The sequence below is a fragment of the Macrobrachium nipponense genome, chromosome 37 (genome assembly GCF_015104395.2).
Source record: "Macrobrachium nipponense isolate FS-2020 chromosome 37, ASM1510439v2, whole genome shotgun sequence".
In the NCBI taxonomy this organism is placed as follows: domain Eukaryota; kingdom Metazoa; phylum Arthropoda; class Malacostraca; order Decapoda; family Palaemonidae; genus Macrobrachium; species Macrobrachium nipponense.
Genome location: NC_061097.1, coordinates 54,201,151 through 54,216,691, shown reverse-complemented (window position 1 = coordinate 54,216,691; position 15,541 = coordinate 54,201,151). Strand labels below are relative to the sequence as shown.

General features: G+C 43.7%; 1 protein-coding gene across 1 annotated transcript in view; it reads right to left on the bottom strand.

Annotated features, from left to right (window-relative positions):
- Positions 1 to 15,541, bottom strand: part of LOC135209262 (protein Spindly-like) — a 99,868-nt gene that overhangs the window by 66,612 nt on the left and 17,715 nt on the right. Inside the window, exon 2 of the mRNA XM_064241967.1 lies at positions 1,126 to 1,348. Within this exon, the coding sequence (XP_064098037.1) occupies positions 1,126 to 1,284 (159 nt within the window). The 5' untranslated portion in view covers positions 1,285 to 1,348. The remainder of the gene's footprint in view (positions 1 to 1,125; positions 1,349 to 15,541) is intronic.

Below are 15,541 nucleotides of genomic sequence, written 5' to 3'. Positions count from 1 at the left end.
AATAATTAAAGAGAGCATGTTAGCCCAGAACTGGCATAAGGCAATTACCTAAATAATCCTAGAGACCCCAACTAAATGAGGATGTCTGGCAGACAGTTCAATTCTACTATGTCTCATCTGTCATGGCAAACAGCAAAACAAAAATCTAAACCTAAATATTCTTTCCACAGAATATACAAAATATCCAGTGAACAATTTATACCAGGGGTGTCAAACTCATAGCCTGTGGGATGGTCTTAAGTGGCCCGCGAGGTGCCAAGAGAATTTTCAACTGGAGCTACTATAACTGTTAAAACTGAAGAAAATTTAACTAAAGTTACTAAACTTATAAAACGAGACATGTTAAGTGTTACCTTTCCTTCATATGACAATAATCTATTAATTTATTTCATATTATAATTGCTGGCAATAAGGCTCTTTTATTGCAAATCTTAATAAATGAGTCATAAGAAATCTTTGATGGCCCTCGAGACCATAACCAAGTGCATAATTGGCCCTCGAAAGGATGCGAGTTTGACAACCCTGGTTTATACTAAATTCCATATATTAAAACTCGAGTTCCACATATAAAAACACTACCCAAACAACCTCATTCTTTCTACTGAAGGGTCCCCCCTTCTCTCTCTCTCTCTTTTCCATTTTTTCCAATATTCAGCCTGTGGAACTGAGCAACCAATTATACTAAGTTCAGTGTCTTTGCCTATACAACAAACTTCAGTTCTTATGAGTTCAACAGCCTTTTTACCTTACTGTGAAGCCCCACAATTCTTCCTTGTTTTCTTTGAATCTGGGTCACGGACTTCAAAATGAAACATCAGACTTACCTAAATGATAATTCGTCAGTCCTCTTGGTAAGTAAAAGTAAAAATACAGGAAGAATGTTAACATGGTACTATTACAGTACTTTCATTAGGATTTAACAACTTATGATTATTTAGATAATCTAGACAAAGGAGATATGTTACAAGTGAAGGCATAATTCATTCAGAGGTGAATTAGGTGGGTTCTAACCATTACTGTCATATAGATCTAGGAACTGGGACTTTTAAACAAAATACAAGAGCTATATCAGTCCTCAAAAGAGTATAAATCACCTTGCAACATATAATGGAAAAAAATATTCACCTCTAATTTCATTGAATATTCTTTGATTGTTTCTTCCAATTTCACATGAAGTTCATGGTTTTCTTCCAACAGAAGCTTGCCATACTTTGCAGCTGTTATAAGATTTCTCTCCGATTCCTCTAGACGAAGTTTGAGCTGGGCAGTGTCTGTATTTTCCATGATTGCTGTTAGTGAACTGACGGGAAGACTTAGTATACAGTACTGGTTTACCACTTCGTATCACCTGTAAAGAAAGAACTATTCAGTTCACAGCAGGCTTGGCAGTTATCAACCAAAATACACTACAGTAATATAAAAGGGGTTCAAAAGGATAGTCTACACCTAAATAAATTTCATACTCAGACTTGACATCAGACACAACTACCCTCACTCTGCTTACTTTTCCAGTGACCAGAGGTGAGATGGTGAGAGCCCCAGTTTTTTATTACTTATCAGGCAATGGGGTTGCATAGCATCCCAAAGCTTGGACCAAGGTACCTTTATTCTGCATACTTTATGGGTGCCAGTAACGTAAGAAGTCAGCCACACATTTGATTACTGGTAGACCTTCATCCTGATCCTAGGGTAGTTGTGAACCGGAAGTTATACACAGAACAACAAATACTGTTCACAAATACAGATTAAATTTTATATAGTAAAATTATAGAACAATAACAGCAGAACCACATTTGACACTGCATATTTTGTAAAGCCTACTATCATAAACGGGTTACTCCTGAATAACACTGATACATAATTAACCCGTTGAGCCCTAAAATAACAATTTGTCAAAAAATGACAATTTGTCCAAAATTGCATTTTTTCTAACTATACAAACCTGAGGTCCTTTTACAATAGGAAGGTAACTAGTGGCAGCTGGATGTTCGTAAGCTTTTGAACAAGGGAGTTCGGTAGTTAACTGCTTGTCCGACAGTGCGCGCGCTGCGCGACTGGGAGGCGAAGAATCACTTTTGCTTTAGGCCCAAGCAAAAAAGGCAGAGTGAGGGGTGGCATGAGGTGGGACTATGTGTAAAAGGACCTCAGGTTTGTATAGTTAGGAAAAATGATAATGTTATGATACAATAAAGTTTTGTACATACTTACCTGGCAGATATATACTTAGCTATAGACTCCATCGTCCCCGATAGAAATTTGAATTTCGCGGCACACGCTACAGGTAGGTCAGGTGATCTACCGCCGCTGGGTGGCAGGAATAGGAACCATTCCCGTTTTCTAATCAGATTTTCTCTTCCGCCTGTCTCCTGAGGGGAGGCTGGGTGGGCCATTTAATCATATATATCTGCCAGGTAAGTATGTACAGAACTTTATTGTATCATAACAATATCATTTCTGGGCTCAGCCGTGTCGCTCCGTGAAATGTGTCCTCTTTAGCACTATTTCTAGTAAAATATTGCTATGATACCAGAGAACTGCTAAATTGGACATGTCAGAAGTCTCTGACTCGCTCACCTAAATAAAAGGTGTCGGTATAGAACTGGGGCGAGTGTTAAACACTACCACAGCAACCCCTCCAATTAGCCTTTTCCTCATCAAAAGACCCTGAAAACGGGGAGCCGACCTATAGGTCACACCCAGCTACCCTGTTGAAGGGGACTGCGGCGTCATTCTTATCGATAGCCTCCAGCGGTTACCCGCTTGTTTATAGCTATCTGTTCTTTTTATTGGTTTCTTTATTCTTTTTCGTTATGGATCGTCAATCTGCCTCTTCACCCAAGTTAAGTACTGGTGCCCTTTTTCTATATTTAGGGAGTGATTTTGCCTTTCGTTTCGCCGTTATTTAGGATTTTTGTTCTAGGCGTCTCCTCCCAGTAGCGAGCGGTAGCGAGCCGCCATTTCGTCGTTCCTTTGTTTGTACCAATTTCGAGCGGGCTTCTTTCAGTACCTATATATTTTATATACTCGTAACTTATAATATTTCAGTATTATTTTATTTTCAGTATATATTTTATTTATGTCTTGGGTGGCAGTTGCTTTGTCGATCTTGTTTGTTCTACGTTTATTATTTTCATGATTTCCTGTTTTTTTCAAGGGGGTCGGCGTTCGTGCACGTTTCTTTGTTTCGTGCTTCGATGTTTATCTACCGTTCCCCCCTCCCCCCTTTTATTTTAGTTGGTATTTTCCATTCAAGAATTCCCCCTTTTTCTTTTCGTCAGCTTACCATTTGTTTTCGTTTTTGTCGGTAAGCAAGTAATTTTTTCCTGTTGCGCCCACTCTCATCGAGTGGCCTCCATTGCGTTTTATATTTTTCGCCCCTTATTTTCATTACCCCTGTTAAAGCATGTTTTTTTCCCTTAGCTTTAAGTAATTGATTTTATTTTGTCTATGTATATTTGGGTGTTCGGTCGGCAAGCTAGCCTTCATAGGCTTTGCCTGCGTTTTCCTCGTGTGATCCTTTATTCGCGAGGATTCGCTGATCACGTGATCGTCCCCATTCAGCCCTCCCTCCCTCCCCCTCTCGTGGGACCCCCGTAGTTGGGTGCCCCTCTCGTTGTTTGTCGCTGACGGCCGGTCCCACCAGCGGAGGGGGAGGTGTAGTGGGTCTCCCAGGACCTTGGGCTGGGGAGTGTCGCTTCTTAGCCGACCGCCTCCGGAGTTGTTAGTCGCACTGCGTTTCAGCCTCGGCTTCCGTGGATTGTTGCGCTCTGCTTCTTTCACTCCCGGAGCTTACATCCACCCGCCTAAAACATTCCCTCTCCGCATAAGGCGGGTTTAGATTCCGGCCTCTCCTGGGAGTCATTGAGGGTTATGTTTACGGAAGTTACTCTTCCGTAGGCGGAGATATTATATTTGTTATTTTAGTTTTTGTTTATTATTATCATTATTTTTATCTTTATTTTTATTTTTCTTTTCTTTTTGCCACGGAACTTGCGAGTTCATGTGGCCGTCCCGGGTTACTTCGTGTAACCCCCTCTCCGGGTCATACAGCTCCAGGTATACAAACTCCGGGTGGTGGCCTTACACAGTCCCCGGGATGTTAACATATGAATATATATACCCTTTCTTTTCTTTATAGCCCGGAATGCCCCGGCACAAAAAAAAAAAAAAAAAAAAAAAAAAAAAAAAAAAAAAAAAAAATATATTCCATTACCCTATTAAGTGTGTGGCCAATGTTCTTGATATGTTATTGCACTTACAGGCCTCTCAGTGTCTGGTTGCCGGCTGTAGTGCTGCTCTGCAAGATCCGTGCGGCCATGACGTTTGTCGGGGCCACGCCCCCTGTGCAGGGCTGCTTCCTGATTCCGTGGTCTGGCATCATGAAAAACTGTTTTGCCTGGCTACGACTTGGTACTCAGGCTACCTCTTCGGTAAGTTACCGCACTGCTGGTTCTATGTTTATTGTAATAAAAAAAAAAAAAAAAAAAAAAAAATTATATATATTGAAATGAAATAAAATAAATGATCAATTAAAATTTCTTTAAATTAAATTACATTGATTAATCAATAATTATAGAATAATGTTCAAGGAATTTACTTGGTATTGACACATTCCTTGCATTACAGGCTGAGCAGTCTATTAAGGATGCTGCACTCTCCGCCCTCAAGATCTGGGTTGGAGGGTTTGGACAGAACGTAGGGAAGGCTAAGCCGTATATTCTGTCCCCGAGATATGGCGACTTTGCTCTTCCCAGCCGGGAAATCTGCCGGATACGTCGATCAAAAGTAGCGGCACCGATTATCAAATCAATCCAAGACTCAGTTATTGAACAGCAAGAGGCGTCATTGCCGGAACTTGGACTAGAGGAAGTCTCACTTGAAGTGGTTGAGGATTTGCCCGTTACACTAGACACGGGTACAGGTAACAGTGTTAATGAGGCTAGCTTAGTTAGTCACCGGGATCTTTCCTTGAGTGACTCTGATTCTTCCTCTCCTTCTACTTCCAATTCCTTCATGGGTTTCACAGGAGGTTTGCCCCCTCCCAGGTTGCACTCCTTTTCTGTGATTCCTAAACTAAAGAAAAAACCTGCGGTAAAACCTGCTTAAGCAGATCAGAGACAATGCCAAGGCCTGGGCAGTCACAAGAGGTTCATACACATATTAAAACTAAAATAAAGTCGCTTTCCAAACCTTCAATCCCAAGGTCTCAAGGAGGGAATTCTTCCTATTGCCCTACCAGTCCCATTCCATTAACTTCTAGGGACCGGAATACCTCAATATAAGGTACCACAAGAGGGACAGGATGATTCTCCTTCCGTTGACCAAGACCAGTTCAACACAAATATTCTAAATCAGGTCAGTAGCCTTGGTAGCTTACTCAGCTCAGTTGCAGCAAGGTTTGAAGAAGTGTTTAGCAGGTTAGGTGCTCAGGACTCCCTGATTGCAGGTCTCAGACAGGAGTCGGCAGTTTCGGCCCCTTCTAGTAGCTTGATGCAAGCTCATAGCATGCCTGACGGGTCCACGCTCCCTCCTTTCCACCCCGGTAATCCCTGGAGGGTGGCTAACTTCGCTCCGTTTGTCAATGGGATGTTGACTATAGAAGGTTGCGGCACACGTAGGCTCGAGGATTTCGAGTTTTTCCCCGAAGGTTTACAGCCTCCATTTATAGGCTATGTTAGGCTTACGGAGGCAGCTCTGGTTAGAGAGGATAAGGTCCCCAAAGGAGACTGTTATCCTTTCTAGAGATCAGGCTCAGCAAACCATGGATACGGAGCCTAGAAGAGTGGGACTGCTCAAATACTAGAGTAACAGCTTTTAAAAGCCCTTTCAACCATGTTTACAACTGATTTGTCGGGAACCCCTTACCTTTTACATCAAAGGTAGCAGAACTTACACTCCAGGCAGTGACTCGGGAAGAGCCATGCCCCAGCTTAGGGAGACAGATCCCACATCTTTACTACTCCCAGGTAGGGAGGAATTTGTGGGAGGATTTGCCAGCTACGTTCTCGGTAGGCAAGCTGAAGCCAGATTGTGCAATCACCTTGTTTAGTGAACGCCTTCCTAGGCTGTCAGAACGCATTGATCCAAGCCGAATTTGACGCTAAGGACACGTCTCGCAAGGTCTCTTAACTCCTAGTGATGACAGAGACGGCGGCTCGGGAGTACGCTCAGGAGCTGCTGTTTAAGGTCATTGCGAAGTCGTTACTTTTAAGCATGCAATGTGACTTGTACGACTTTGCGATTGCTAGGAGAAAAAATTGCAGGAAGCATGTTCTATCTGAGGCTACGATCAGGCACGAACCAACAAGCTTCTAGCTTCCTCAATCTGGGTGCAGATCTCTTCCCAGCTTCAGCAGTAACCGAGGTTCAGAGCGAGGCATCACGTCTTAACCAAAGCATCAGGTTGCGTTGGGGAATCCCTTTCAAAAGGAATCAGAGTCTTCTCCTTCCCAGTTTTAGGACTAGGAAGAGGCAAAGGAAGTTCCAACCTTTCCAAGTCCCGCAACAGCATCCTGTGCTACAAGCTGTTCCAATTCAACAGGTACCCTCCATCCTTCGACTTCTAAGGCTCAGCCTCAACAACAGCATCAATTTGTCTTCCTTTCGCCGCCGTCTAACCAACAGGTCTCCTCACAGTATTCAGTGTCGCCCGCTTTAACCCGGTCTATGAGAGTCGGGCATTTCACCCCTTTACCAGAGTTGCTAGGGGTGGGGCAGGGCTAGAGGATCCTTTCGCCAGCGCGGAGGAGCCAGAGCCCAAAGGGCGAGCTAGAGGTATTGCAAAGGTCAGGGAGAGGATCCCGGCCTTCATCATCTCAATGAAGTTTCTCAGGTAGGAGGCAGGCTGTACCTCTTTCGTCATCATTGGGGGTTCAGCAGTTGGGCAAAAAGCATAGTATCCAGAGGCCTAGGCTGGAGTTGGATCAAAGGTCCTCCTCCCCACCCATCACCTTCTATCAGGAACCAACGCAGGAATTGATGGATTACTCCAAGGACCTTCTCCAGAAGGGAGCAATCTCCAGGACGAAGAACTTGAAATTTCAGGGTCGTCTATTCAGCGTCCCAAAGAAAGGGACCGACAAGAGAAGGGTGATCTTAGACTTGTCCCGTCTAAACTTGTACATTCGTTGCAACAAGTTCAAAATGCTGACCATCTCTCAGGTGCGGACCTTACTTCCCCGTGGGGCCGTCACCACCTCTATAGATCTTACAGACGCCTACTATCATGTCCCGATAGCTCGGCACTTCCGACCATTCCTCGGCTTCAAACTAGGGAAAGAAGCCTACTCCTTCAAAGTAATGCCCTTCGGGCTAAATATAGCACCAAGGGTTTTCACGAAACTGGCGGAGGCAGTGGTGCAGGAGCTAAGGTCCCAGGGTATATTGGTGGTGGCGTACCTAGACGATTGGCTAATCTGGGAGATGGACAAAGGCAAATGTATGAAAGCCACGGAAACGGAAGGTCATGTCTTTCCTGGAATATTTAGGGTTCAAGATCAACAGGACCAAGTCCCGGTTGACTCCGGAGTCCAAGTTCCAGTGGCTAGGGATTCATGGGACTTGGATTCTCACACTCTTTCCATTCCAGCAGGAAAGAGAAAGGAGATTGCCAAGGCAACAAGACAATTCTTAAAGGTGCAAAGAGACTTCGAGAACGAATCAGGATGAGGATCCTAGGCTCGCTCCAGTTTGCCTCAGTCACGGAACGTTCTGTTGAAAGCCAAACTCAAGGACATCAATCGAGTTTGGCGTTCGAAGGCAAATGCCAAGTGTCGGGACAAGTTCGCCCGGATACCTCTGATTCTCAGAAAACGCCTGCGCCATGGACAAAGGCCGCCAACCTAGCCAAGGAGGTTACCGTTGCAGTTTCCTCCCCCGTCCCTAGTGGTGCATACGGACGCATCGCTGACAGGTTGGGGAGGTTGGATCACAGCACGAGAAGGTTCAGGGAACTTGGTCACCTCACTTCCAAACACTTCACATCAACATTCTGGAAGCTATGGCAGTGTTTCTGACTTTAAAAAAGCTCGTCCTCCAAAGAAAGACTCAATATCAGGTTGGTCCTCGACAGTGCAGTAGTAGTACACTGTATAAACAGAGGTGGTTCAAAGTCAAGTCATGTGAACCACGTGATGATAGCAATCTTTTCTCTAGCAGCCAAGAACACCTGGCATCTGTCGGCTATTCACCTGGCAGGAGTCCACAATGTAGTGGCAGACGCCCTGTCTCGGTCGGTCCCTCTGGAATCAGAATGGTCACTGGACCAAGAATCCTTCGAGAGGGTTTGCCAAAGAGTACCAGGTCTGGAAGTAGATCTGTTTGCCACAGAGGCAAACCACAAGCTGCCTTGTTACGTAGCCCCAATCTGGACCCTCTGGCATACGCTACGGACGCCCTGAGCATAGATTGGAACCTGGACGAAGATCTATTTATTCCCTCCAGTGAACCTTCTCCTGAAGGTGCTGCACAAGTTGAGATCCTTCGAAGGTCAGGTGGCTCTCATAGCCCCTCACTGGCCCAAGAGCAACTGGTTTCCCCTTCTCCTGGAACTAGGTCTTCGCCCTCACCCTCTCCCGGACTTGAGACTATCGCAACAAGTTCAAACGAGGACTGTGTTCGATTCCTCAGGTCTTCACAAAACCCTAACTTTATGGTATTTCATGAAGTTTGCAAGTAAGAGAGTAGGCGACATTGATCCACAGAAACATGTTGTTCTGTGGTAGTCAGACAAGAGAGAGTCTACGCTTCGCCAGTATGACTCAGCAGTTAAGAAATTGTCTTCGTTCCTCAGAGAATCAAATATCAAAGTAATGACATTGAACGTGGCCATTAAACCTTCTTCAGGTCTTTGTTTGAACAAGGCTTGGCAGCTGCAACAATAACAACCACTAAGTCAGCTCTGAAAAAGATTTTTCTTCTCGGGTTTGGTATCAATCTAACCGAGTCTTATTTCACCTCTATCCCAAGGGCATGTGCACGTCTACGGCCCAATTCACCAGGACCGTCGTCAGTGTCATGGTTGTCGTTAATGATGTTCTTAGGTTAGCCTCGGAAACAGACAACTTCAAATGTGATTACCAAACCATTTGCGTAAAACTCTGTTCTTATTGATCTAGCTTCAGGTGCCAGAATATCAGAGCTGTCATCTTTATCTAGAGATGAAGCGCATATTGAGTTCCTTTCCTCGGGGGACGTGTTGCTTTCGCCAAATAAGAAATTTCTAGCTAAGAATGAAGACCCCTTGATGAGGTGGTCCTCCATTGGAAGATTGTCCCGCTTCCCGCAGGCATCCATCGTTATGTCCTTTGTTAAAACGTCTTATGGACTCTTTATCTAGGACGTCTTACCTCTTCCGAAGGCCCCCTTTTCATTAGAAAAGATGGTGGTACCCAACTATCTCTAAAAGGCATTAGGCAGCAGATTTTATATTTTATCAAGAAAGCCAGCCCAGGGTCATTTCCCAAGGTGCATGACATTCGGGCAATAGCAACTTCTGTTAACTTCTTCTAAATTATGGACTTTGATGATCTGAAGAAGTATACTGGTGGAAGTCACCTTGGATTTCAAAAGCACTACCTTAAGTCTAGAGGATCTTAAATATCATCCGCAATAGCTGCAGGAAGACCAGTGTCTCCTACTACTACATCATTATAGTACCGTCCTTGTGTCATATGAATCTTTTCAATTATGCCAGCCTCATTAACATTTTACCTACCTCAGCAAATGCCTTAGCTATTAGAATAAGTGTATAATCGTGTATAGTTTACGTACATACAAATTATCTGTAATTATTTTATTATGTATGTGCCTTGTTGCAAATGTTGCCACATGTTTTGGCTATATAGGTATTTTGTAAATAAATTGTATTTTTTTCCCAATTCTAAACTATTTTATTATTTCCTTTGATTCATTAATATGATTTTTCCTTTCTGGATAGTATAGCTTGGTGTTTCTCTGGTACAATTTCACGGAGCGACACGGCTGAGCCCAGAAAAGGGATTTTGACGTAGGAAAAATCTATTTCTGGGCGAGGAAGCCGTGTCGCCCAGTGAAATCCCCCCACCCCCCTTTTTCCTTTTTCCCCCCATTGCTGTGCACCAAGCTTCTATGCTATCGATAAGTATGACGCCGCAGTCCCCTTCAACAGGGTAGCTGGGTGTGACCTATAGGTCGGCTCCCCGTTTTCAGGGTCTTTTGATGAGGAAAAGGCTAATTGGAGGGGTTGCTGTGGTAGTGTTTAACACTCGCCCCAGTTCTATATCGACACCTTTTATTTAGGTGAGCGAGTCAGAGACTTCTGACATGTCCAATTTAGCAGTTCTCTGGTATCATAGCAATATTTTACTAGAAATAGTGCTAAAGAGGACACATTTCACTGGGCGACACGGCTTCCTCGCCCACAGAAATAGATTTTTCCTACGTCAAATCCCTTTTTTGTACATTGCAACTTCCCTGTCAGATATATACTTAGGCTGATTGGCACCTTGGTGGTGGTAAGAGACAGCTATTTACTGAATAGACAGGTAAACAACATACGTTGTAGGTAATAAATAAAACCTTGGTTCCTACTTGTTTAGGCGGAAGACTTCATGGCTACTGCCTAAGAGTCTGCTTCGCCTCAAGAGCCTCAGCGAGGTAGTGACCTCATGCTAAGAGTTCTTGTGGGTCTGTCAATGGGGTCTTATCCACTTACTCAACAGAGCCTGATGATTTTTGTCAATGGGTGCTATTCCACTTACATGACAAAACACCTTGCCTAATGGCATCATCAGGGAGCACGACACCGATCCCGATCACCTGATCCTAACACGAGGGTTAGTACTGAGATTGAAAAGAGTTATCCCCAAACTCCTTTCAAACAACCCTAAAAACTCGACGTTAAATAAAATTTAACTCACTAGTTAAGGATCAGTATCGGCTCCCTATCCCAGCAACCTACCCGCAGACATGTATAAACCAAGAAAGAAGGATCTCTCGTAGGTTATTTTGACATCCTTCGGGTAATGGGAAGTCAACACAGAGTTGCATCTCCAGTATGTGGCAGCTAAAATGTCCTTTATTGACATATTCTTATGGAAAGAAAAAGAATTCGCAACGGCTCGCACTTCATGCGCTTTAACTCTCAGCTGTTTGAAGGAATCATCAAGGCACTTATCGTGTACTTTGGAGATTACACTTGTCACAAAGAAGGCCAGGGCGTTCTTTGATATAGGTCTCGTCTGGCTGGAGCCTCGGATCCTGCACTGAGGTGGTAGGAGACACTGACACAGCATGTGGGGAGTACAACAGATGAGGGGGAGCGGCGTACCCTGGAGTTGACAGGGTGGTAGTGGTAGTGGTCACCGTTGCATGCATGACCGCAGCAGACCCAGCCAAATGGTAAAGCAGCCCCTGGACACTGGGCACGCCCTGCAAGCCCAAAGACGCCCACACCTGACCAAGGTCATCCCTCGCAGCAGAAGCACCTGTGGAAGCAACAGTCAGGTGATTAGGGGGGGTTTTCTACCACGCGAGGGGGGTGGGGATGAGGCCCACCCCGAACGTACAGAAGACCGCGAGTACAGTTGAACGTCGGGGTACCGAGCGCCCTCCTCCACACTCGACAGATCGGGTGAGGAGAAGGACCTGGATACCCTCCCCCCCCCAAGGGGAAGGTGCCATACGTGGGAGCTGAGTAGGGGGCAGGAAAGACGACGAAGTATCCGTCACCAAAGGAGTCGCGGGAGAGCTTTCCGACGACTCCTTTGCAGGCCTTCGCTTCCTCCTGCCCTCGTACAAGCCCCACTTCACCTCCGACCAATTCTCACAAACAACATAAGGCTCGGTGCGAGAGCATTCGTGCCCCCGACACCGAGCACACAACACATGAGGATCTATTTCCGGGAAACTGCAGAATTTCCCGCACTTACACCCTTCAGTCCCGGGGCACAGTCGCCAGATAATCGGAGGGCGTGGTGAATCCATGATCCTTCAATTCACAATTCAAGCAATATGAAAAAAATTGGAAATGATTGTACTTACAATTCAGTTTCACTAGACAAACAGAAAGAGAAAACACAACCATGCGAAAGCACAAACGACGATGAAGCGGGCAGAGAGCGATGATACACACGTCCACACGCCAGCAGGCCGAAAGCAAAAGTGATTCTTCGCCTCCCAGTCGCGCTGCGCGCGCACTGCCGGACAAGCAGTTAACTACCGAACCCCTTGTTCGAAAGCTTACAACCTATCCAGCTGCCGCTAGTAACCTTCCTATTGTAAAAGGACCGAAAGGTTTGTATCCCATGTTGGAACAACTTAAAATTTGGCCTTAATTTCTAACTTTGGAGAAAATACTTACTTTGAAAGGAGAGTAGAGGTCTTTAGCTCTGTTTCTCACCAACAACAAGTCGCGACTGATGCCCATCTCTGGTGTCAGGACGCGTTATAATGTACTTTTTCGGAGGGTGGCATGCATTGATAGTTGTTGGCCTGCTGCAGGCCATGCGGTGTTTTACCCTATACACAAACATTGTTCAAATGAGTGCTGGGAAGGGTGGGAAAGATGGTGGCTCCGCTGGGCTTATGAACGGCCAGTCATGCGACTGCCGCCATATTGGATTTCAAAACTGCCTTGAAAACATATTTTACGAAGACCTCATGCTTATTTTAGTTCATATGGTGCTTTCATATATCACATTATGTTGACAAAACTTCAATCTTTTGAATGGTATGCTTAAAAGATGTAGCCTAATTGTATTGTTTCACCAATTAAATATCAAGTGAATAAGGCTGATCCACACAATGACGATGGATCCACTGCAGTGTTTCCCCCTAAGCTATGATAGTCTACCACAGGCTGGCACCAGGATATACTAGGTGGGATACATCCCTCCAGGGTGACCAGATTTTGAAAATTGAAATACGGGAGACCTAAATTGGAGAGGTAGTTGAACAATATATATATATATATATGTATAGTATTGATATATATATATATATATATATATATATATATATATATATATATAGATATATATATATATATTATATATATAATATATATATATATATATATATATATATATGTAAAACACCACGGCAGGCCAACCCTCATCACGGTGGACGGGTCTTATTCACTCGATATTTAATTGGTGAAACAAGAATATAAATTCCAACTCTAAGCATACCATTTAAAAGACTGAAGTTTCGTCAACATAATGTGATATATGAAAGCCCCATACGAACTAAAATAAGCATGTGAGCTCTTCGTAAAATATGTTTTCAAGGGCAGTTTTGAAATCCAATATGGCAGCTACGTTTTGCATGGAAGGTTCTGATCAGTGACGGCCACCATCTTTCCCCAGCCTTCCCAGCACTCATTTGAACAATGTTAGCGTATATATGTAACGTTTATTGATCTTACTCAAGATTGCAGTTGTAATCAGCACAATAAAACAAAATTTTGTTGCCTATATTAGTGAAAGTATGAAACTTGTTATTCCCGGGGTTATGGTTTGAACTGAATTCATTCTTACCTTGTAATCGGCGGTTTTTATCCTTACTGCCATCGCAACTGAAACTCCACAGTGCTTATTTGATTGTTATTATACACATTTTGGTCTCAGTTCACTCCACATTGCACTTTAAACCCTTTGTTGTTGCTGGTTCCTAAGCGCGCGCGCCACAAACACAGTTACGAACAGCAGACGACAAAACTGCAAAGTTTTATTCCCTAAATTGTTTACTTTACTCATTATTTAGTTTAAATTTACTTTGTTATTTAAAAATGGAATTTTTATTCTAAAATTAATATTAATAATACTTACCTATATAATTTATCTAGCCCTAAATCCCCAAAAAAACCGCCACCCAAAATTACCACATTGGCAACCCTGTTACCTCCTATTCTGTCCGCCAGTTGGCAAACACTGTCGTTGACAGATACAAAAAAAAACCTTCCCTCAAATCAGTTGTGATAGGCAGATCATGGGGTAGGATGGGTGGGACTAGATAAATTATTACAGGTAATATTATTAATATTAATTTTAGAATAAAAATTCCATATTAATAAACATTACCTTAATATAATTTATCTAGCCCGATTAACCACATTGAAAAGGAGGAGGGAATCTGAATACAATTTCCCCTTCGGACAGAATGGAGAAGAAAACAAAAAGAAAATGATGATTGTTATGATACAATAAAGTTTGTTCATACTTACCTGGCAGATATATATAGCTGTATTTTCGAAGTCCGACAGAATTTTAAAAACTTCCGACACGCAGTGGTTCGGCCAGGTGGTTAGTACCCATTCCCGCCGCTGGTAGGCGGGTATCAGGAACCATTCCCATTTTCTATTCATAATTTTTATTTCCACTGTCCCCTGAGGGGAGGTGGGTGGGTACTTGATTATATACCTATCTGCAGGTAAGTATGAACAAACTTTATTGTATCATAACAATATCATTTTGTTCATGAAACTTACCTGTCAGATATATATATAGCTGAATCCCACCTTTGGAGGTGGGAAGGGGACAGAATAGAAGGATTTTAGGAAACAAATGCATGCAGATGATTTACATCTTGGTTCCACCTGTTAGCATAGCTGGCTTCGTGGTTACTGCCACGTAAGTCTGCTTGTGCTACTAGAGTTGCCAGCGAGGTAGAGACCTATATAGTGGTGCACTCCAGATGATCTGTCAACAGGGGCGAGACCACGACGTGACTAGACCATATTGACCATACCATGAGGGCTAAGAATAAAATAAAAAAATATATATATATATATATATATATATATCACCACCTGACCAACCTAGCCAAAGTTAAGGTGTTTTAAACTAAGGCTAAGAGTTAAAAGAAAGTCGCGTTGTCGGCGATCAACTAAATTAAGAGCTCTTCCTAACCATTTTCTACAGGATAGGATGAGTGGTACTTCTGCCCCCAAGATTGTGTCTGCAGACACGTATGGCCCTAGCGAGCAGCAGATCTCATATGCCATCTTCACATCTCGCAGGGAGTGTGAAGGAACACAGAGTGCTTCCGCTAAAACATGGTACTCAGGATGTTACTGAGTGCCATGCTCTATTGAAATGCTTCCGAGGCCCGCGCCCTCACCTCGTGAGCATTTAGATAAAAAGATTTCAAATCTTTGTGCAAACACAATGAAGGAGCATTTTTGAAAGAACTCCTTAACACAAAGCCAGGGTGTTCTTCGATATGGGCAAGTCTGGTCTTTTTCGGAAACACTGCAGATTGCCCGAATGACTTCGACTTTCTTGAGTTTTATGTAGATAAAACTTGAGAGACCCGACAGGGCACAGGACTCTCTCTGGCTCCTGCCCACTAACTTGTGCCATCCTTGCTTCCAAGCTCCTGGCCAAGGACAAAACGGGTTTCCATTACTTAGGCCACAACGGAAGGCTTAGAGAGCACACCGCCTTGTCTTCTCTAAAGCCAAAACTTGTGACGATGGCTTAAAATTTCACTAACCCTCTTTGTCGTATCTAGGGTGGTTAGAAGAAGGCCTTCCTGATCACATGCAAAAAGTTAACAGGTA